The 24,483-nt window shown below is 42.6% G+C and overlaps 1 protein-coding gene across 2 annotated transcripts in view; it reads left to right on the top strand.

Annotated features, from left to right (window-relative positions):
- Window positions 1–24,483, top strand: part of KCTD16 (potassium channel tetramerization domain containing 16) — a 299,488-nt gene that overhangs the window by 5,587 nt on the left and 269,418 nt on the right. Inside the window, exons 2-3 of one of the 2 annotated variants that reach the window (XM_004744714.3) lie at window positions 13,410–13,520; window positions 17,429–18,593. In XM_004744714.3, the coding sequence (XP_004744771.1) occupies window positions 17,762–18,593 (832 nt within the window). In that variant the 5' untranslated portion in view covers window positions 13,410–13,520; window positions 17,429–17,761. Of the gene's footprint in view, window positions 1–13,409; window positions 13,521–16,891; window positions 17,053–17,428; window positions 18,594–24,483 lie in introns of those variants that run through there. The other variant, XM_004744715.3, reaches the window with a different exon arrangement.

The following is a 24,483-nucleotide window of genomic DNA, read 5'->3' as shown; positions in this document are numbered from 1 at the left end:
AAGAGTGCAGGCTCTGGAGTCAGACTGTCTGCAATCAGATCCATGCTCTGTGCGTGTGAATAGGATGACTGGGGCAGGCTACGTTATTTAGTAGAGCCCTTGGTTTCTCTCTTTCTCTTTTTTTCTTTTTTTTTTCTTTTCCTTCCCTTCCCTTCCTCCCCTCCCCTTCCCTCCCCTCCCCTCCCCTTCCCCTCCTCCCCTCCCCTCTTCCCCTCTCCTCTTTCTCCCTTCCTCCTTCCCCCTTCCCCTTCCTCTTTTCCTCCTTCCGCCTTTCTCCCCTTCCTTCCCTCCTTCCTTTCTTTCCCTCAATTTCCTTTGCACCTAAAAGTATCACCCTAATGCTATTTATTGGTTAATTGTGAAGAATAAGTGAAATCAGGCTTAGCACAGTGAAAGTCTCTATACATATAATAATAGGCATTACTATTCTATCTATTACCGTGAGTATTGATGGCTGAATATCAGTACTTACTCTAGTTCACCTGCCAGGAAGAAGCCTTTTAGGCTTACACTACCAAAGAGCACACATTTCTCCCAGGGCTCTCCTTGTCACCCCTGCCCTCTTTGCTTACTGACGCCCCTCCCCTGCAACATAGTAATTGATCTCCTCCTTTGCCATCCTGTGCTCATCGTCATCTGACACCTGCTCTGTTTATTTGATTATAGTCTCAAATGTAAACTCCACGAAGGAGATTTGGTTACTTGGGGTTCACCAATGCCTAGAGCAATGTCTGCCTGGCACATAGAATATGCTCAACCAATATTTGTTGAATGAATGAATGAATGAATGAGTGGAAACATGGACACAACAACACACTTAAAGCATCTTCACCCTTCTTTAGGTGAGTCTTGCTGACCATCACTCAATGTCATGCCCTAAATGGGCACATTTCTTCACTTTGCCAAATGGTCATAGAGCAGCTTTTTTTTTTTTTTTTTAAGATTTCATTTATTTATTTGACAGAGATCACAAGCAGGCAGAGAAGCAGGGAGAGAGAGAGGAAGAAGCCGGCTCCCTGGGGAGCAGAGAGCCCATTGTGAGGCTCGATCCCAGGACCCTGGGATCATGACCCGAGCCGAAGGCAGAGGCTTTAACCCACTGAGACACCCAGGCACCCCCATAGAGCAGCTTTTACCTTGATTTCTCTTTCCTCCATGACTGGGGTGGGGAGGGAAAGATATTTGCTGCTTGTTACAAAAACTGAAAGGTTTAGAACTTTGATGTCAAAGCCACACCCTTCAGCAGGGGCTGTGCGGGAAATCGCTGAGCTGAGCAGGAGGGGGCCCCTTTGAGAGGGGACAAGGGAGGAGGCAGGACAGGGGTGGATGAGTCCTCCCTCACCTTGTGGGAGTAGCTGTTGTTGAGAAACTTGTTCCTGTCAGGCCTCCTCAGAAACTCAGTCACTACTCCCAGTGGAGAGATTCAAGTGCAAACTCCTCAGCAGTCCTCCCACTCCTCCTCCACAGGTTCCTTCTGTTGTAGCCAAACTGGATCATGCCCTGTTCTTCCCAGCTTCCATACTCCTGCTTGTGCCCACGCTTAGACTACTGTGCACGCGTGCGCGTGTGCACGCACACACACACACACACACACACAGGCACACACACTCCTTCAACTGGTTTTTTTTCCCTTCTGTATGTTACCTTTTTTTTCTAGACTCTACGATCCTTCAAGGTGCAATTACAATACTGTCTCGCCAGGATATTTCCTCCAATTTCTCTCCCATTCCTCCGCTTTAGACTCTGGAGGCAGTCAGCTGAGTTCTTCCTCAGATTCCTTCAAGAATTTTTACCTGTCTTTTGGGGGTACTTGCTAGCTTTTCCCCACACTGAGCTATCTCCAGACTTGTCTGCTAAATTGTCTTGAGGGCGGGGACTCTTTTCTCTATTTTCTGTGTGAACCAGATACTCAGTGAATGTTTCTGAGTGGGGCTCTCGGTTTACAGCTGAATATATCCATTTTCCTAGCAGTACAAAAAAAAAAAAAAAGAAATCCTTAGGGCCTGTCTGTTGGTAACATTTTATTTATTTTCAAAGGTTTTATTTATTTATTTGAGACAGAGAAAGGGAGAAGCACAAGTTGGGGTGGGCAGAGGGAGAGGAAACAGCAGACTCCCCATCAGGGAACCTGATGCCAGACTCCATCCCAGGACCTCAGGATCATGACCTGAGCCTGAAGCAGACACTTAACCGACTGAACGCCCAGGCACCCTGATAACATTTTGAATATAACTTGTTTTTCTCATACGGTCAGTACAGATGAATTTTTTCACCATCTGTTCTGTAAAAGGCAAAACAATAACTAATGTGCACATAGAGCTGGGCTTGTATTTCTTGAGACCTGGGGGAGAAGTGGTCACTCTCTGGGAAAACTCCTCCTTAACTTTGTTTTCAGGCGGGAGACTTACCAAGTGAAAGAAACAAGCAGCTGGCTGAGATTCCCTTTGAGATGGTAGGTAAATCACCAGGGTTACTCAGGATAAGGTGCAGTTTCTCAATGCCTTAAGCCTATGCAAGTTATCACTCAGTGATAACACTGCTCCCTTCTGTTCCTCTGGATTGTTAGTACCTACGACTTCTGCAGGCTGGTTTCAGGATGCTGATGTGAATTATCAGTTTCCAAGAAATGCTTGCTTAAGGCAGAAAGGAAAAGGAACACATAGGGTTAGTGTGAGCCATGATTTTATTCTTTCAAGTTTTCTCTTCTGAAACACTAAATTTTGTTGGGAGGTATTAATTCAGATACACACACACACACACACATGCATATTATATTTCAGGGGAACTAATGAAGTAAAAAATCATAACAAAATTATTTCAGGAGAACGAATAAAGTACAAAATCATAACAAAATTAACAAAATCCTAACACAACTCCCTTATTTATTTGTACTCTAAGACTTTCCTTAATCTTTTCTAGTTCCTCAAACTTCCCTATTCCTTCCCTTGGGAGTTAAATGTCCCCACTGGTCGATGCATGGGGACTCTTTCATTTCAGACAGAACCTTCCAGACTAACAGCACTTATAAGAGCCGTGGCAGGTGTGCTTTACATACCAAAGGCCAACACCACTTCCTCCACAAAACACTGTGAAATGACTTACCTCCGAACTTTTGAATTGCTTTGTAACTCTAGTTCCCTTTCCTTGCAAGTCCATTTACATATCTCTAAAGCCCTTGAGACTGGATAACATACGGCTGTGAATCTACACCCAGAACTTTAGACTTGATTCTAAAAACAACGGGGGAGCCAATTAAGCTCTGTGGGCAAACGATGTCATCTTTGGAAGGCTGGCACTGTCAGCTTTGTGTTGAATGAACCAAGATGAAAAAGCTTGGGTAGAAGAACAGGAGCAGATCCACATGTAACACGGCAACCAGTACTTGCACCATGTAACCAAAATCCTTACCAGTTTCTCCTCATTTATCCTCTCTCAAGCCTAGTCCAGCCACCAGCATCTGTCACTTGAATCCCTGTAACTTTTCCTAACTCATTGCCAGACAACCAATCTTGCTCCCCTATGTTCTGTTATCCCCACAGCAAGCCAAAGACAACTTCAAAAAACAGGTGACTTATTACAAGACATGATCAGAGAGGGAGACAAAGCATGAAAGACTCTTAACCATAGGAAAAAAACTGAGGGTTGCCCAAGGGGAGGTGGGTGGAGGGATGGGGTAACTGGGTGACAGATATTAAGGAAGGCATGTGAGCCACGGCTGTTATATAAGACCGATGAGTCACTGAATTCCACCTCTGAAACTAGTAACACATTATATGTTAATCACCTGAATGTTTTTTTTTTTAAAAACTGCACACTTTTAATCATAATATGAAATGAAATGTGAATCTGATTTATTAAAAACAAGTGACTTGCCCTCATACTTGGAATGAAGTCTATGCTCCTACCGTGTGCGTGTGGCCCAGCACAGCTGACTCCTCTCTGCTTCTCAGACCTATACTCTCATTTCTGCTCACTGGCTCTCACTTGCTGGCTTTGTTGGTTTCCTGAACAAGCCGTAAGTTTAGTCTGACCTCAGGCACGTGAGCCTTGTTCATACCATTCCTCCCATCTAGAGCATGTTGTTCCCAGAACTTCACGTAAACAAGTTGTCTTCTTGCTTCAGCTCAAATATCACTTCCTCAGTGAGTCCCAACCTGTGGTGCTTCATCCTCTTCTCTTTGCCTCCCCACTCCCAGCCCAAGAGATTCTTTTTCAAATCACCTGGTTCTATTTTATTTATAGCCCATATCACTATTGGAGATTATCTTTCTCATTTATTTGCTTACTTGCTCAAGATGGAAGCTCTGTGAGGTCAAGGATCTGGTCTACCTTGTTTATCTCAGGGTCCCCAACGCAGGTTTTGCTGCACCTTGTTCATGGTGAATGCTTGGTGATTATTTGTTGAATATATGAATCTGGGTAAAAGGTAAAGAAGAAAGGCAGGACAAGAGGAAGTGGAAGAGAAGAGACACCTGAAAGAATTATAGAAGAGATAGAGTGGCTCAGTTTGATTATTGGATATCAGGAGCCAATGGAAAGGGTAGGAGAGGTAATGGGTTTTTACCTGGAAAGTAGAGGAAGACCAGTGATGCCATTAACTCAAGGAGAACTTGGTGGAATATAATGGATGGGAGTGGCAGACAAATATTTGGCTTCGGCCTTGAGTGTGAGATGTGTTGGGTCTGTGCAAAACAGCCCAGTAGGTATGTAGAAATTGAAAAGAGGCCAAGGCTAAACATTTCGATTTTGGAGTCATTTGCACTGTGATGATAGTCCATGGAGACTGAATTTTGCCAATGGGGCAAAGCATCTGGGATGAAGAGAACTTTAAAAATGTACAGATTTTTGTCTAAAGATCCTTGTGTATAAGAAACCATGCTGGTACAGGTGACATCTAACAAATGAGGAGCAAGGGCTGGTGTTTCACGGGACCTGGGTTGGAGACACTAACAATTTGTCAGGTAAAGAGTGACTGTGCTCTTCGACAAGGAGCGTGACAGCACTGCCATATGGTGCCCTCTGACCTGCCCCAAATAGCTCTAGGTTAGAGGTTGTGTACACTGAAGCCATCCGTAAGACTGCTCTGCTTCCTTCCCTTCAACTCCGAGGGGTATCCAGAGAGAGAACTGGGTAAACTTAATGATGAACCTCTATCCTCTGATCTAGGCAGTGTATAATCTTAAACAATTTAGGGAGAAAGAGCATGAAGGAAAGGTACATTTCTTGAGCACCCACTGTGGATTTGGTGATGAACTTGGCACTCCATATACATTCTCCTATTTAATCCTCACAAAATCTCTAATAAGGAATGATGATTAGTACCCATTTTACAGATGAGAAAACTGTGACTAGAGATGTGATATAATTTTCCCAAATGGTAAATGATGGAGCTGGAATTTGGCCCCAGAACAGCCCGATCCCAAAGCCCACATTTGGAACCACTAATGCCTCCCTGGGTACGAAATAACTGTTTTTAGCCCTTAAAGTTTATTGCCGTATTTCTTTGTAAGTTTCTTTCCCTTTCCATCCCAAAGTTTGTGAATATTAGGTCAACAAATCAGGCAAACCTTTTTTTTTTATTTTGCATTAAGAAAGGTAACCAAAATTACTCTGAGGTTGTCCTTTTGTGCTGAACAACAGTTAACTCTTATTCTTTTATTAGATCTCCTGTGTGTTACACAGTTGCCTTAAAGAACTGCTGTCGGTTACAGACGGTCTACTTTCCCAAACCCTCAGGATATCCTTAATTACCAGGTTTGCGGGGTATCTGAAATAAAAGAGTGCTCTGGATCCTCCTGCATTTCCATCCCCCAGTCTTAACTAGATGCCCATCGCATTGGTGGTGGGAGCCTGCTCCTGGAAATGGTCAGTTAGTTCAGCAGGTGGTCTCCCAGATTCCCGCGGCGGTGCAGCTGCCGTCACACTTCACCAATGGCCCTTCTTTCTTGCCTAGTCTCCTGAAGCTGTGATAGGCCTCTGGCCTAATGTTTCTTCTTTTTATCCTCAGTACTGTTGTTGGCCCATATTTCCAGGCAGCGGTGAGGCTCATGCTGCCGTGCAGAATGTCAAAGGATTTCTGCCAAGCAACATCTGTCTGCTGCTCTGGACTATGTCCTTGGAGGCATTTGGAGCTGTTGCAGTGAGGCCTGCTTGCTGCCATTCAGGTGCCTCCTTGGTCTCTTATAGAATCTGCAGCACCATCACTTACATGCCTTTTGTCAGTCATCTGGAACCACGGTCCAGTGGCACAAAAGTCATGGCAGAAAGAGGGCACTCGTGGAGTAAATAAATAATGGGGATGGGGCCCTCAAATGTCTCTTCGTCTTTGTTGGCTGAGAATCAAATATAAATCAGCTGTAGGGACTAGTGCTGTAATGGGCTTACTTTTATATCCACATATAAAATATTTCTGAGACAATCAGGACTCTTAATGAATCAGTCCAGTTTGGGGCAGTTCTAAATGTGTTCTAAATGAGTGCCCCGTAAATGTGTAGTGATGCAAGGTGGCACTTCCTTTAGTCCATCTATATTTTATGAATGGGCACTTTGCGCTAGGCATGAAATGGCTTTATTCTTGTTTGCACCGTGCCTCTCTCGTGGAGCTCCTTCCAGTTCTTTCCACAGCAATCACTCCTTGGTCCAGGCTGCCGTAACCGATCTCCACGTTGGACGTATGGCGCTTTCCTTTCAATGGCCCCACTGGATTATCAGCTTGTTGAGGGTGAGACTCATGTCTGATTCATCTTTGCCTCTCCTACAGGGTCTCACGTAGCTCTTTGTACACACAGATATGTAAATATATGAGTAAGTGAAGAAGATCAAAGACATGAGTCAGGAGAGGGATTTTAAAGGAGTTGAAAGCTGCTTTTGTTGGGCTCCCTCAACCTCAGCTGTTGTGACTAATTGGGTGTCTGGGGAAGGACTCTGCGTTGGCTCTGATTAGGCAGTGGCTCTGCAGGTGAAATTTTTGGGAGGAGGGAGTTATTATTGTGAGGCGCTGATGTTCTCAGCCTGGACTCTATTGGTTACTTTCATTGGCAATTTCTTTCTTTCTTTACACTTGTAGGCATAAATACCCGTAGGCAAAATGGCAATGTAAGGAGTGCATTTGCCTACTCTCTTTGGTGCAGATAAGAAATCCATCACTTCTTCATCCCTAGCCCATGCATCTAATTTTTTCACCTGAATTTATGATTTTATCTAATATCCCATTTGGGGGTAATCTCAGCCTCCGTGTCCAGTATTATTGCACTTCAACAACATAACTGCTTTTAAAATTTTATTTAAATGTGTGAAAAATCCAAGGGGCTGGTTGAGAGATACCAGGTTGAATCCAGCTTCTATCAGATACATAAATCTTTTTTTGTGTCACCCCGTTTGTTCATCGGCATTCTTTTTCCTGATGAATGGCAACCAGCTATCTCAGGAAGACGTATGACACTGGCTCCATTTCAAATAATTGTCTGATATCCTCCGGCAGCCATTGGAAACACACACTGCAAACCAGCCTGTCATTTCAGGAGACCCTAGGGTAATTGGGAGATGTGCTTGAGGTTCAGATCATGGTCTATAAAGGTAACATACAATTTCTTTGGCAGAAGCAGTGCTAATCTGCATTGTACGGCAAAGCGTGATGTTTCCCAACTCACATTTAAATTGTGTGGTGTAGCCCCTAAAATCTTGTGCCCAGTGTGTGTCTCTGTAGGTCAACCATTACCAGGCCTTCTAACCACACACCCCATGCCACATACCTTTTTGGGAGGATGCAGAGTGACCGACACATAAATTGGCTGGATTAGAATTCCCTGGTATCTTTTCAAGTTATTTTTTTTGAAGTAAATTGCATTTTTCCCCCAGCATCGAGGCACTTAATTTTTTTTTTAATTGTTCTGAGGAGAGTCTTATCCCAAAAGCAGTTTCTTATTTCTAAAAGCTTCTAAATTCTGGAACATAAACATATAAATTTGTATTACTCATCCTTTTGGATTCATGAAGGGCTAATTCTCTATGCTGAGATGCAAACTTTTTATTTTTCATCTCTGAAATCATTATTCCATTTGAAACCAACATCTCAGGAGTAAAGAAAATTGGAGATGCCACGTCAGATCAGACTCTTGTTGTATCCAGCCAAAATTTCTGGATACCCTTGTCCCAGATAATAGCTCATTCATTCATTCATTCATTCATTATTTATGAATTCATTCATTCATTCACTTCTTAATCTTAACAGTCCTTGAACAAATACTTACGGAGTGCTTACTCTGTGCCAGGCCCAGAACCAGAGTTAGAATATAGTGGGAATCTGTACTAGGAAGTCCTTGTTGTGCCATGCGGTGTCAAATGCAAATATTGGGCACAGACTAAGGGTGTTTAATAAAAGGAACCATATGGCTGAGTAAGTTTGGTGTACTTAAAAGGGGGCTTTGGGTTCAGGCAGGCTTGGTGTGACCTATTGCCAATAACCCAACCTGTTGGAGGCTCTTTTATTCTCCCCACAATGCCAACAGTTGAAAATTGCTGTAGGAACCGGAAAAGATAATGTATGTGAAAATGTCTGGCAGTCTGGACCAGTTTCATTTGTTGATTTTATTAATTTGTTTGGCCTCAGGCACTGACATAGATATTTTAAGAAAGTGGCATCAATGAAATTTTGAAACTGAAAATTCTGTTATGTCTTGCTCTTGCTGGGGTGTTCCTTTTAATGGTTCTTTTTTTGTTCAGTCTAGTTTGACTCCAAATTGGGTACACACATGACCCATTTGCAGTGGTGAGTGCAGAAAAGCTGTTTTTCTGCAGGCAGTTGATTTCTCTGGGACCTGACCAAATGAACAGATCCCTCCTAGCATGGAAAACTCAATGTTTTGGTGAAGAAACTGAAATCAGGGGTGCCTGGGTGGCTCAGTCGGTTAAGGGCCTGCCTTCTGTTCAGGTCATGATCCCAGAATCCTGGAATCGAACCCTGAGTTGGGCTCCCTGCTCAGTGGGAAGTCTGCTTCTCCCTCCCGCTGCTCTCTCTCTCTCTTAAATAAATAAATAAAATCTTAAAGGAAAAAAAGGAAAATGAAATCAACTGTTTTATGTTCCCAACCAACAGTTCATTCCAATATGACCCTGTCAGCTTCTTAACACATTATTTTATTGGGCCAATTTGAGGATACACTCTTGCTCCTGCAATTAAATTCAACAAAGATGTAGTGAGCCCCTTCAAAACAGGAACTCCTGTGCTATTGGTCAGAGAGCAAGATGAATGACAAATGATGCCTGCCCAGTGGGTTTCTTGCACATCATTCAAAAAGCAGGGGGAAAGTGCACTGGATACCAAGCAGTGTTTCAGAGCATACAAGAAATCCCCAGCTTTGACTCCTCAAGTCTTCTAATAATTCAGTTTTGTTCCTTGAATGAAATCCTTCCATTTGTTATTCGGTCTTTGTCCTTCTGTCTTCCTGCTGTGCCCCATCTGCAGATGCCACTGGTAAGATTTATTTCAATCTATGAGACTGACATGTTTGGATTTAGCTGTGAAAAATGCCTTCTACAAACAATTGCTACACCAGAGGGACTGTGCTGAATCACCGCAAAGCGATGTGAGATCTTTTGAACGAGCCAGCCTGTTCATTTGCCTTCCTCCATGCATCATCCGATGAAAGGCACAGCTACTTACTAAGGCTGGAGAGGATGCTTTTAAATCAACTAATTGTCCATCTCCAAGGACAAGTGTGCTTAGGGTTTCAGTATCCTTTTCCTTTCTTCTCTTCCCCTGCTTGAAGGAAGAAGCAGACTTTCAGAAAAGGGACCAGTCACATCACCAGCATGAATGAGTAATGTGGGACAGTTTCCATCCCCTTGTCCACACAGACCCGGGGCATAGGTGCAGGGAGCAGAGGGAACAGGGCAGAAGAGGTGATCGAACCAAGTATAAATATAATCACATTGGCCATTACTTACTGAACATTTGCTGTATTCCAAGCACTTTCAGAACATTCTGTAATCCTCACATCAGTCCTACAGAGTAGATACTTTTATTTCTAATGTATACGTGCGGAGAACATCCTGGGAGAGGCACAGTGATTAGGTCAGAATCCTGGAGCTGGTACTTTCCTCTTTTAGACCTGACTCTGCCTGAATCTAACACCCGCTCCTTTTAATTGTAACTGGGATTTTCAAGCTCTACTCCCTGTAAGTTGTTGTAGGGTGTTTAATAAATTCCATTTATGCATGTATGAAGCTATTCAGAAAAAAAAAAAAATGCAACTGCATTCTAGAGACCGGAGGCATACTATTGCAATTTCTGACCAGTTGCTTTTTTTTTTAAACAAACATTTTGACTTAAGACCTAAGTTTGTTCTGTTTTTTTTTTTCTATAAAGATTTTATTTATTTATTTGACAGACAGAGATCACAAGTAGGCAGAGAGGCAGGCAGAGAGAGAAGGGGGGAAGCAGGCTCCCTGCTGAGCAGAGAGCCCGATGAGGGGCTCGATCCCAGAACCCTGGGACCATGACTTGAGCCAAAGGCAGAGGCTTAACCCACTGAGCCACCCAGGTGCCCCTGTTCTGTTTTGATACCACTTGGATCTGTTGCATATTTTGGAACAATGACAAAGATGTCCTTTGGAAAATGGGTGTCCTACGTAGGAGATAAAAAGTTGACAATTACTGACCTACAAATTACTCCTTTGTCAAGAGATATATTGCATAATATGTAGCAAATGTAATGAAGCCTAAGCCAACGTGTAATACAACAAATAATACATGGGAAAGCATACTTCTAGGGAAAGGACTGCAGGGAGAGGCAAGAGTAGACCTCTCTCTCTTTTTTTTTTTTAATAGTGATTTCTAAAATACCGCTTGTGTATTTGCTGGAATCAGTTGCTGGGTAGTTGGGCAGATATATTCTATTTATCCCTTCACTTCCCACCTGGGCTGCATTCCACACTGCTGAGATCACAATTTCTAAGTACTTATGTGTGTGGGTTGGCTTTACACAACCCTGTGACCAAACAGTGCACTCCTTACTTTGACCATGTGCTCCAGAAAAACTTCCCAGTTTTGAAGGGAAACCCAGGGGCATCTGGGTGACTTCAGTCGGTTAAGTGTCCCACTCTGGATTTCGGCTCAGGTTATGATCTTTGCGTTGTGGGATCAAGCCCTGCATTAGGCTCCGTGCTGGGTGTGGAGTCTGTGTTATGATTATCTCTCTCTCCTTCTCCTGCTGCCCCTTTCCTCACCCCTCTAAAAAACAAACAAACAAACAACCCCAAACAAGTAAAATAAAAATAATTCTGTTTTGAAGGGAAACCTAAAAGGTGACCATGCACCCACACCTACTACAGAAATGTGTACCCTCTTTCCACTGTCACATGCTCACATCAAAAACCTTAAGCCCCTAATACAGTCAATAACACCACCTCATACTCGAATAGCACTACTTTCTGTTCAGATCAGCATAAACTTCTTTTAAAGCTCAGATCTTAAAATGACAGTTCCCTTGGAACTTTACATACTTCCATTCAGAGGCATCATGCTGGTATGAACATCTTTAGCTATTATACGTATTTTATGAGAGTATAGTTCAAGAATATTTTCAGGAGAGACCAAGAGAAATGTCTAGGTTGAATGTTTGCTGTTATGTAAAACTTGGAGGTGGATTTGAGGCAACAGTGGGTAACCACAAAGGGTCTCCCCTTCCAACTTGAAGGTTATGCAGACCTAATCCAAATTCTCTCTTGCAAGGCGTTATATTAACGAGATCGCTATTTGCTGCCTTCTTGCTCTGTCTCTTATATAGCAAATTACTGCCTGGTAAGTCTCTGACAATTTGGCAGCTGTATTTTATCTTTATTTTGCCATCAGTCACTGTAACTCTATAAAGGGAGACAGGTTCATTCTATAGATATGGAAGCAGAGGCCACCCTGAGGTTAAGTGGTCTGTTCAAAACATATGTGGACTGTGTAGGACCCAAAGCTGAAAACAGCTTCAGGCACCTGTCTGCTCACGAATCTAGAAAAGATTTTCATCTTTGCCTTCCATGGGGACGATTTTGTGTGTGTGTGTTTGTATGTGTTTGTGTTCAGAGACTGTATCGAATTCAGCTTTGTAGCATAAGTACTTGGAACTGTATTGGACACACAGAGGCACTCAATAAATCCATGTGGCATGAATGAAAGTGTCCCGAGAAGGGAACATGGTAGGACAAAAGACAGTGGTATTTTCTTTTCTAACCACTGTTGTGCTATTTTCAGTTCCCATTCTCCCACCTTATCGCCTCCAACAAATCTTCAAATCCTCACATTATTAATACATATGCTTATAATAAGCAATGATCTTCACCTACACCTGCAGAGTGAGGAGAGTGAAGATTTTGGAAGTAGAACTGAATTTCAGTCTTTGGGCATCTTCTGTTAACTTCTTTATGCCTGCGCTTCAGTCTACCAATGACAAATGGAGTTACTTTCACAGCCATCATCGAGACTGCTGGTATTTTGCAAGCACATACCTAGGGCCAGACAACATGCTCAGGATCTTACATGCATCATGGTATTGAATCTGCACAACACGCCTGGGAGGCAGGTCTTCCTGTTATCTTCATTTTACCCTGGCTCAGAGACGTTGAGCTCCTCCTGTAATGTCACACAGCCATCAGGCAGAGTTAGAAGAGGGATTGTAACTGTTGTGAGTTCTTGAGGGCTGGCCCTCCACAAACAGTACCTGTGTTAGGATAACAGTGATGATGCAGGAGACCTTGGGGCATGAGACACAATGAATGTATGGCATTTTGGTCTACATTTATGAGATCATTCCCTCCCTGATAACAAAGACAGTCAGCATAAAAGCTATCTCTGCTCCAGCGGGGAAGAAACTTAAGGATGTGTTAGGAGGTAAGGATGTGCAAAGTGAACACATTATTCCAAATTTATAATTGTCCGTTTGAGAATACACTCATTAGCATTCAGCTATGGGGGTGTGTGCAAGTAGGGAACAGGAAACAGAGGCTAAGACACATTTTTTCAACTCCATAATCTACCCATGGTGTATCCAAATGTGCTATAGTCTTGACTATTACGGATGAAACATTCTCCCTTTCTCTTCCCCTAAGAGAAATCTGTTGCTGTATGTTCAGCCTTTGGGCCGAGTGGAGGATCCCACAATGTTTCAGCGGAGAGCTGCCAGAACAGAACAATAACACTAGCTGTGTTATCTGCTGACACGGAGGACAGGAATACGCTTACAGCCTAGAATTGGCTTCTTGCCTCTTGTTAAGGCACCAAGCAGCTGGGCTTACTGACAACCTCCCTGAGACACATGCGCTTACTCTAGCACTATTTAAATCTCTCTCTATGGTGGATTGCTTTGTTTCCTTCGAGCCTGTTACCTCTTTAATCTCACTTCTCATTTGTTTGGATCCCCTAGACTAAAGGAACAAGAAAATGTATGCATCAGAGGATGGTTACCCAGGCCGGTAGACCCCAGCTTGAAAAGGCTTTGAGCCAATCTGGAACCAAACCCCTGACTTCTCAAAAGGTGAGACAGAGGCCCATGCAGTTTTGATTTCAGAGGCTCTGGGTAGATTAAAAGGTAAATAATATGCACATGGGGCGCCTGAGTGACTCAGTAGGTTAACCACCTGACTCTTGATATAAGCAAGGTCATGATCTCAGGGTCTTGAGATGGGGCTCCCACCTTGGGCTCTAGGCTCCAGGTTCAGAGGCTCAGTGGGGAGTCTGCTTGAAGATTCTCTCCCTGTGCCCTTCCCCAACTCTCCTTCATGCAGGAAAGCTCTCTTTCTCTCTATAAAATAAATAAATAAATCTAAAAAAAAAAAAAAGGTAGTCTGACCTTTGAAACCCTGACCAATAAAGAGAACTCATTTTCAAAATTCAGAATCCTCTCAGTTAAATTATAAAATCTTCTAGACTTGAATTTAACTTAATATTGAAAACTCTTTAAAATGAATTGCTGGGATTTCTTCAAATGCGTAGTTTGAATTTTTTTTTTTTAATTTGCCTCCTCGCCATTCCTATTCTAGAATATAAGCAGTTCAAAAAATTGATCATAATGAGTAGGCAGTGATCTAAACCCCATCTTGCTACTTCACAGCTATGTGACCTTGTGGAAATTCTTTCCCTCTCTGGTCCTCAGTTTATATATCTCTAAGATGAGATGGTAATTTCCATTTTCTCAAGTTCCTTTTGTTTTTCCTATTCTTATTTTCTTATCCCCAATCCTCACTTTCCTGCCAAACTGTCCCCAGAATAAATAAATTAATATATATATATATATATATATTTTTTAATTTAATTTTAAGTAGAGGCTCCATGCCCTGTGTGGAGATCTCATGACCCTGAGATCAAGACTTGAGCTGGGATCAAGAGTCATATGCTTAACTGAGTGAGTCACCCAGGCACCCCTGTCCCCAGAATATTTTAAACCCAACCTCCAAAGCTATTGTTATGGCTTACTGGCCCATTCTGTTAAAAATAAAATGAAATGTTTGCTTATTTCTAACTACAACTAAGCCCAGTACTTACTAAGCATGTACTCAGATCTCCATTTTTTTCCTTTGTTTTGTGGCAACTAAATATTTATTTTGTCATCATGGTGAACAGTGTGTGTCTGGTCATACTTAAACCAACATAAAAACTTTTAAAGCAGGGACACCTGGGTGGCTCAGTGGATTAAGCCTCTGCCTTCAGCTTGGATCATGATCTCAGGGTCCTGGGATTGAGGACTCCTGCTCGGGCTCTCTGCTTGGCAGGGAGCCTGCTTCCTCTTCTCGTCTCTCTGCCTGCCTCTCTGCCTGCTTGTGATCTCTGTCTGTCAAATAAATAAATAAAATCTTAAAACAACAACAACGACAAACTTTTAAAGCAGGAAATATCTAACTTTTGGCCCGGGTAAGTGGTCAGTTACAGATCTGCACTGATAGCATATAGACACTAGATGGCGATATAAGTGCACCAAATAATAAATATTCCCTTGATTGGTCTGGTTTGAAAATCCCAATGATTAAGGCCATCACAGGTTAATACATTAGTTAAAGAAACAAAGTCAAATACAATCAGGTGTTGGAGTGTTAGCTAATATTCTATATGTGTTCAGTAACCTGACATTATTGAAAGAAAAGACTGTTAAACTAAAAATTAATTTATCCTGCTGCCGAGTCTATCTTTAAACTAATTCTTGGGGCAAGAGTTGGCAATAAACACATGATCCCTTAAAATGTACCTAATTCATACTTTCATCTCCGTTTTTTGGCTTTTGCTTTTTTTTTTTTTTTTTTTTTAAATAGAAGTTATTTGGGATGGAGTGTGCCTCACATGTATTATTCATAGATGAAATGCTATATTCTGATTAGGAGGGTGAGTCCTAAGACACTGGCATTTTAAAGGAGAAATGGTCGACTTACTGTAAGCTGTTGGCTGGGCCATTATTGACTGGCAGGATCAACTGGAAGCACTTTGTTAGTGGATTAGGTTGCCCTGGAAATGCCTTCCTGAAACTCTAATGATGCACTTAAGGAAGCCCTCTGGGATAGGAGTAAAATGTCTCTTAGCCGGGTGTGTCTTCCACCAGAGTCCTCTTGGGATGAGGTGGGAGGGGGCTGGGGCATGTCCAAAGAGAGGCTCAGTAAAGACACAGCCCCAGAAAAAGGTTGCAGGTACCAATTTCTTGCAGGTAAGCTGAGAGATAATGACTTGCTGATGTCAGCTGTGGGCTTTCTGCGAGTTCCAGTAGCTCATGTATTCTTTGGAAAGAATATCATTCATTCCAGAGAGACTGTATTTATTTATTCATTTGCTGGGGGTGGGGAGGCACAGGGATGGAGAAGAAGGGGGCGGGGAAGAGGGCATCTGAAGGAGAACACGGTTTAATGCCCTTTGCTTGTAAGAAAGAGCCACTAGGTAGCTAGAACATTGGGGTCCTTCGGTGTGCTTTCTTCTTTTCCTTTTTTAAATGAGCCTATGTGGACGGGAAATTTGCCCTTCAGCTGAAATTCAGTGCCTGTGCCAAGGGTTTGTTTGTACATTTTTCCAATGCAAAATCCCTTGTGTTCCTGTCACCGCCGGGGTGGGGGGTTATTTCTGGGGAACGGTGGCGGCGGTGGAGGTGTAAAAAGCAGGAAGAAGAGGCGAAGCGAAGGCCGTGGCAAACTACAGACTCGCGGGCAGGACGCTGAGGCAAGTGGCTGCGCGGCGCCGCGTCCCCGCCCAGAGCCGGGAGCAGGGGAGTCGCGTGTCGCGGCCGGTGCGCGGCGTCCCCGTGCAGTCCTGGCGACCTGTCACCGAGGACGACGTGACTCGGAGCTGCCTCCGCTTTCTCCAAGCCGTATTCCTTTAAGATGATGTAATAGTCCTTTCCCTGGATGGTGTCTTGCCTGCGCCGCTGAAACAACAGCCCCCGAACTGCGCTGGGAACTGTGGAACCACCCAGCTCCGCCGGCCGCCGAAGCCCGAGCCCGAGCCCCCCGCGGCCCCTCTGCGCTGCGGCGGCCGGGCTCCCCGCGGCTCCCGCCGGCCTGCGAACATGGGAGTCCGTCTGCCCTTGCCGGCAGGTGGGGCGGCTACCTGGGACCCCAGCAGGGCACATCTGTCTTTCTTCCTGCTGCTGGGCTTTCCGAAAAGCTTCTAAGTCCCAGTACCTCTTCCAACTCTCCCCTGTTTTAAGGATTCTTTCTAAAGGTTTGATTTTTTTTTTCCTTCCCCTTTTTACTGGAGAAGCTTTGGTTGGGTATTTTTCTCTGCCTTGCTTCTTCGACCCAACCACCTCTCATCACGCTTCAACTTTTTTTTGTGACTTGTTTCAACTTGAGACTGGGAGTGAATACGTACCTATATACAAACATACAAATATACATTTATATAAATATTTATATATATATATATATATATATAAAAAATTATTTTCTAAGAGCACATCTCTCTGGCACTTTTCATTGATACCTCTGTCCTTTAACTCTTTGGGATTTGACAAGCTCCAGACTCTGGCTGTGGATTCTGCTTGCTTTGCAAATGGGTATCTCTTCACAGGAGCTGGGTTTCCAGCACTGACTAAGGTAAGTTCTGTGACTTATTGCTTTACCAGACCAGCTTGGAGGAGGAAAAAAAAAAAAAAAATCCCCTTTTAAAAGTTGAAAATCTTATATTCCTTCTTAAAGCAGAAATACCAGTAGAAATATTTTTAATACTAATGGCTGGAGACAGAGGCATGTGGCTAAACATGTAGACACAAAATAGCTTGAGAGAAGCTACAATTTAGTTGAAGAATGGCTGAAATCAGTAGTTCCTGGGCTGCTTATGTAAAATAATCTCTCCCTCCCTCCCTCCCTACTTCCCTCCCGCCCTCTCTCCCTCCCTCTCCTCTCTCCAGTGGTGTCTCTTTTTCTGACTCATGCTGGGCTTGAGGAAATAATTTTGTCTCTTTTCCCTCAGACAGACCTCGGAGTAACTGGGGACTTGGCCTGCCTTGCCTACCGAGCTTGGGACAGATCTGATGGAGATGAGTTGATGATTACATTCTGTGAAGTAATAGCTCACCACCAGCCAGGGTTGAAACTACTTTTGCAGCATCACTTCACCTGTGGACTCTTCTGAATTTTGCCTTCTTGGGGGAAAAAAAAAAAAAAAACTGGGGTAAGAGAAGGTCATTTTTAACAAGTTAGCTTCCTTCTCCCTCTTTGGCAAGTTGATGCAGAGGATAAGGCTGTGACTCCACTGGATTGCACCTTCAAATCACAATAGGAGAAGAGCAAGAAGAAAGGGACAATGGCTTTGAGTGGAAACTGTAGTCGTTATTATCCTCGAGAACAGGGGGCTGCAGTTCCCAACTCCTTCCCTGAGGTCGTGGAGCTGAATGTCGGGGGTCAAGTTTATTTCACCCGCCATTCCACATTAATAAGCATCCCTCATTCCCTCCTGTGGAAAATGTTTTCCCCAAAGAGAGACACGGCTAACGATCTAGCCAAGGACTCCAAAGGAAGGTTTTTCATTGACAGAGATGGATTCTTGTTCCGTTATATTCTGGACTATCTCAGGGACAGGCAGGTGGTCCTGCCTGATCACTTTCCAGAAAGGGGAAGACTGAAAAGGGAAGCGGAGTACTTCCAGCTCCCAGACTTGGTCAAACTCCTGACCCCTGATGATATCAAGCAAAGCCCAGACGAATTTTGCCACAGTGACTTCGAAGATGCCTCCCAAGGAAGCGACACGAGAATCTGCCCTCCTTCCTCAGTGCTCCCTGCGGACCGCAAATGGGGCTTCATTACTGTGGGCTACAGGGGGTCCTGCACCATGGGCAGAGAGGGGCAGGCAGATGCCAAGTTTCGGAGAGTTCCCCGGATTTTGGTTTGTGGAAGGATTTCCTTGGCAAAAGAGGTATTTGGTGAAACTTTGAATGAGAGCAGAGACCCTGACCGAGCCCCAGAAAGATACACCTCCAGATTTTATCTCAAATTCAAGCATCTGGAAAGGGCTTTTGATATGTTATCAGAGTGTGGATTCCACATGGTGGCCTGTAACTCCTCAGTGACAGCATCTTTTGTCAACCAGTATACAGATGACAAGATCTGGTCAAGCTACACTGAATATGTCTTCTACCGTAAGTACAAAGGGTTCTTTTGATTTTTCATCCGTATCAATTCTCTTTTACAGATGTTCAGTCAGTGTCTAAGGAATACTATTTGGGATTTTTTTTTTTTAAACTCCTGAGTATAGGAGTTTAATAGCTAGAGTATTAGAGGTTCTAATTCAGGTCTCACATCTTATCTAAGGCAACTTTTATCTGTTTTATCAGTGACATCAGAGAATATTCAAAGGCCTATGCAGTTGATACTGGCTTAGGTAATATGGGGATTGGAGGCAGACATGCATGTCTGTTTGCCAGACGTCGAACTGTGAGGAGAAGATGATGGTCGGAATTTGCCTGCTGGTCCATGGGAGGTTGGCAGACTTGGAGTGGATGAGGCGGTGCTGTCCATTCTTTACTGTGAACTTCGGGATCTGTAAAGCTGTTTGCTGGAGACTTGCTTTCTTCAGGGGCGGTGAGAACACAAATGGCTTGCACAGAATGACGTGGTCTCGGCTAGATAGATGGCAGTATAGGCTGACAAAAGACCCCCAGGCTTCCCCACCGCATCTGAAATTTGCCTTTAAAGGCTTTACACTTCTGCTGTTTGGTTCTTTAGCATTTTGTACTGAGACTTGAGTGGCACCACAGACTTAATTAAACTGAACTTCATCTAAGACCTATCCAAAAGTAACTAGATCTTTCAGAACTGTCAATCACAAGCAGAGATCCTCAGACACCTGAGGTGATAGAATTATGGACATAAAAGGAAACCAGAGGGGAAAAAAGGAGTGGAAACAATTGTTCTGGGGCGTTTTAAGTAGGCATTCCTTAGAGGTCAGTCCATTGGCTTAAATGACAACTTATGCTACAGATTAGTTTGTTTTATGAAATGGCATCTCTCTAAATAAACTATAAGCCATTGATCTCTGAAGGGAGAACAGTAAATCAGTCTGTAAAGTTTCATGCTCGGTTTAACAGTGGGTTTTCAATAGGGCCCGGGAGTTGGGTAAGGTGAATTGCATCAGAAATGTTTCCATGATAGCATTCAATTTCCTCTCTTCTTATTTTAAGGCAAATCCGTAAATTTGGGGGATTAAAATGTCTAAGATTTTTTTAGGGACTGATGTATGGTTGTGTTTCTTCATGTGGAGATGGTGCTGGGATCCGTGGTAAAGAGGCCGGTGGCAATCTGGGTTGTTCTGTGCTGGGTTATCACCCCTTAGATTTTTAGAAGTGGGGACACATAGATTGTGTGGACAGGACAGCCTGTGGAGAAAAATGAAGTCAACTATCAGTTCAGGAATGTCTTGTTGTATAATAACAAGCATTATTTGATCCAACAACCCTATCAATGGCCTTTATCTATAATCTGCATCTTCCTTGATGCTGGAGCTTAGTCACCAGATTCTGCTTGCTTTTTTTCTTGGGTGTGGAGATAAGACTTGAGCTTTTTAGCCTTCTGTGAAGGAATCTGACATTATCTGTAATTCTGAAGAACAAATATCTGTTCCTAACTTTTTGGAAAGCTGCATCTTAGAAAGAGTTTAAATCTAGGTTTGTGATCTTTACTTTGTTCTCCAATTTTTAATATTTGAAAATAGCTTAAGAAGCTTTGGGCAAGTAAATCAAAACATACCAACCATAACCCCTGCCCCACAAAAGGACCACATTAGATTTCTGTCACTTGCTCATCTAAATGAGACCCCAAACCTGAAATGTATTTGCCTGGTAGCTCAGTGACATTTGTGTGTTCATCAAAGTCTCATCCGTCTAACACTATGTCCTCTTTATATTGCTCTGAACAGGTTCTGCTCTGCTGATCATATAATTACTTCCTTCTTTGTTGGGTTGCTGAGAGGTTGCTGAGGAGCCCTTTGCTCTCCATCACTCATGGACAGGCTAGCACAAACACAATGCAACTTCATATTGCACAGCGTGTATATTCTATGTGACATACTTCCCTTTGTATCTAACATTCAGTGCTAAGTATTAACTCTTCCTCTGTCTTAGGACCAATAAAACTGACAGCTGGCTTTCTAGGGTGCATACCAGCTTCTGTGCAGACGTTTAACCATAATTATTTAATTAGAAGCTGCCAACTGTGCCTATATAAGCATTAATTCATCAAGCTGTTGTGCTTGGGTTAATGGGCCGAAACTATGGGAGGTGCTCTAAAGCAGGGAGTTGACTCCGCACAGATGCTCTTCATCCAGCACTAGTCCTGCCCAGCCCCGCCTTGTGTTCCCAGCATGGAGCCCTGGGGTGCATTGTGCCAGCAGAGCACTTGGAACCATCACCTGCGAAATTGGAAGGGGCAGCATGTGTCCCCAGGAGCATCTCCAGATCCTTAAATTAAAAAATAAAAACAAAAGCAAAAAAAAAAAAAAAAAAAAAACCAGCCAACCAGCCAACAAAAGAAGATGCTCTTCACAGAGAAACTCAACTTCCTCCTTGGTTGAAAAAAAATTATCTTGTATATACACACTACTTAGATCCAAGGCATTAACTCCAAGCAATCAGACTCTTCTAATAACCTGGGGATAATACAAAGTCATTTTGCCTGGATATGTATCACAGTAAAAAATGAACGATGAGAAATGAATACATTGCATAGGGTGGTTGAGTCATGGGGAGAGAGAGACTCTTTTCTTTCATTTGCCTCATTTTCATCAAAGTTTTCCAGAGGGAAATTGAAAGACCAAAATCTGTCAATCATTAACAGGTTAGATTCTTGCCTCACTTAATCTTTTGTTGTTGTTGAGAGAGAGAATGAGAGAGAGCAAGCACAAAAGGGGGAAGGTCACTGGGACAAGCAGATCCCACTGCCTAGCAGGGAGCCCAATGTGGGACTAGATCCCTGGACTCCAGGATTGTGACCTGAGTTGAAGGTAGTCGCTCAACCAACTGGGCTACCTAGGCGCTTGCCTCATTTAATCTTAATGTAGACCTAGAATTGATGGTCACATCAGGTAGACTATTTAGTTAATATAGGAACTGTGAACAGTTGAAGTCAACAGGTGTTTCTATGTTTTTAAGAGGGTGATAAGAAATGTGTTTATCTACATTGATATGTAGAGATATGATAGGATATGATATGGTATAAATATGATATATATAAATATGATATGCGAGATGCTATGCATTATGATTCACTTATCAGCAACCAGGAAAATATGACTGATGTAGTAACATAGAAAAGAAATACCTAAAAAAAAAAATGAAAGAAAGAAAGAAATATCTAGGGGTGCCTGGGTGGCTCAGTCGGTTAAGTGCCCAACACTTCATTTCAGCTCAGGTCCTGATCTCAAGGGAGACCCACATCAGGCTCTGTACTCAGCAGGAGTCTGCTTGGATATTCTCTCCCTCTTTTCCTACCCCACCCCCACTCTCTTTCTCTCAAGTAAATAAATAAATCGTAAAAAAAAAAAAAAATCTAGTTAGGATTGCCTCACAAGGCATTTTAGATATGTCCTTTGGTTTAATTTAAAACAATGAGAAGGTCCACTTTCTTTTCTACCACCCCACTAGCTAAATAATTACCTCTCATTTCTCTTCAAACATTATATAGAAAGCAGTATCATAAACATCAGAGAATGCCTTCTTGACTCACCTATAAATGTAATGGGAGTTGAATGATTTGGAAAAGAGAAGTCCTGATTTTGAACCATTGATACTCAATGGCTATTCACACCACTTAGGAACAAAATCACAGGTGCATAGAAATAAATGAACCTGATGTTTAGAGCCACCTTCCAATGCCCGAGAGTGAGAAGATTGTTCTTGGTTTGAGACAACTACACACATTTTAAAAATCCTACTCATTAGTGAGTTACTTCAGACAAATGCCTGAAACACTCAAATTCAAAGGAATTTGCCTCTAATTTTACTGTGATAACATGACAAGTAGGGAGTTTAATTCATAGGATGCATACTCCCAAAACATACACTCTTGAGTTCTGTGAATTATAAGAGAGACACCAACTCATCGCCTTGTCAACAAATTGCTGCTTGTCAGTGCATTTTAATCTTCTCTTTACTTACTTAAATTTAAAGGTTGTTTCCACAAAACTCTGAATTGTTTTATTTACTGTTAATCTTCAAAATTAAGCTGCTAGTTATTTTACCACAAAAATGGGTTTATTTGGGAATAGTAGAAAAAATTGCAATTCAGGATAAGCAAGTTAACGCAAAACCATAGGCAAAACAAAAAACCAAGGAGAGAAATTCTCTTTTTTGTTGGACGGGGGTGGGGGGTTGGTGGGGTGGGAATTGAGCAGGGCTATTATAAACAAAAAGCCCATTGGAGTAAACTGGGAGTTTCCAGTACAGTGGCTTTTCATTGTCTCAGTTGTGACAGTCTGTTATTGGCTGGGCTGTTACTGGGGAAGAAGACCACCTTTTTCCTCCTGTGGGAGTAGTCAAGTGGTATGGACTTGTAAGATCTATCTCTTCCTGTTGGGTCTGCAGTTGATGACAAGTGGTAGGGTATGAGAGTTTCCCCTTCTGGGATCTGGATTCTACTATGCTGAGGTTTCCTTTTGAAAATTCTCATGGTATGCACGCAGTACTGCAGGGCTGTTAAATGAGGTGGGATGTTGGAGAAAAGTCAATCAGAAAGTGAGTTCTCAGAATTCAACTGCATGACGTTGTATTGGGAAGAGATCTGCATTTGTGGCTGCTGTCATTAACTTCACCGGCACCGACTTTAGAAACTTTAGTAAGAGGATGTGTTCTTAACAGGTAGACATGTAGCCATCCTGAAGTGATTCTAGCTCTTTTTCTACTGGTTATTTGAAAGATAGCAATGATAACTTTTATTTTTGTTGCTCATTGAGATACGATGTTGGTATGTGTAAAATGAAGCAGGAGAGCAATGTAGTCAAAACGGTGAAGGTTGGTCTTTGCCACCACCGACCTCTCTTCTTTCTGTGTTGGTTTTCCATCTTCTCCACCTTACTCCACCTTAAAGACTTTTCTCGTCCTGTTTTAGTCATTTCTGCTTTCTTGTTCTTTCTCTCCATTGTCAGTAAACATTCTCTTCTCCCATATATTGGAATACTTTCAAGGCATGGTGTAGTTTTCTCAGGGGTTTTGGTACCTAAAAAACCTTTTGATAGTTGTAGATCAGGTAATTTAGTATCCCACAAAGAATGCTCTTAAGACATAAGGCTTCTTAATGTATAATTTAAAAATATAGCACAATTCAAATACAAGCCTTCATCATGAGGTTGAACTGGACCCATGCTTGGGTAGATATGAAATGGTAATACTCATAACAAAAGACAGGTGTATAGATGTAATTTTTTTCTAATCTCTTTAAGGTTTTGTACTTTGAGCTTTGGTCTCAATATAGGAGTGATATAAGTATGCTAGTGAAATATTTTACTACAGTATTTTCATTTTCATGCCAAACAAGATATATTGTTACCTGAGCCCAATCCCTTGTATGAATCAGGTACTTTCTTTCTAGGTTTGTGGCATTACTGAGTGAATCTGGCAGCAAGAGCAGTGTCAGTGTGTGGGCAGAATGGGGAGGTCTCTGAGATTGCCCTTAAGTGCCTGAATATGTTAAAAATATATATATAGACACCCGGATAGAGAAGACCATGTCCCTGATAGCCTCATGAGGTTTAGGTCTTATCAAAAAAAATCAGAAAATAAAATAGCTGAGAATATGTCACAAAAGTCCATTTGAAACCCCTCCAAGCACAAACAATGAAGAGGAATGATTGTGCACAGGAGAGAGTGTGCATCCAATACATAGAAGAAAGCTCTTCAGGAATGGATACATGGATGCTCAGTTTCTGCATCATGACTGTTGCTCTCTTTCTTTGTTTTTTGCTATAGCTTTCCTCAAATAGTGCAGTTCTTGGCAAGTCAGTGAAAAAAACTTCATACAGAAATTTTCAAATGCATCCAA

Source organism: Mustela putorius, unplaced genomic scaffold (assembly GCF_011764305.1).
Source record: "Mustela putorius furo isolate JIRA1106 unplaced genomic scaffold, ASM1176430v1.1 tig00000145_pilon_pilon_pilon, whole genome shotgun sequence".
NCBI classification, from domain to species: Eukaryota; Metazoa; Chordata; class Mammalia; order Carnivora; family Mustelidae; genus Mustela; species Mustela putorius.
The sequence above is the reverse complement of the archived record's forward strand: the minus strand, read 5'-3'. Positions and strand labels throughout refer to the sequence as shown.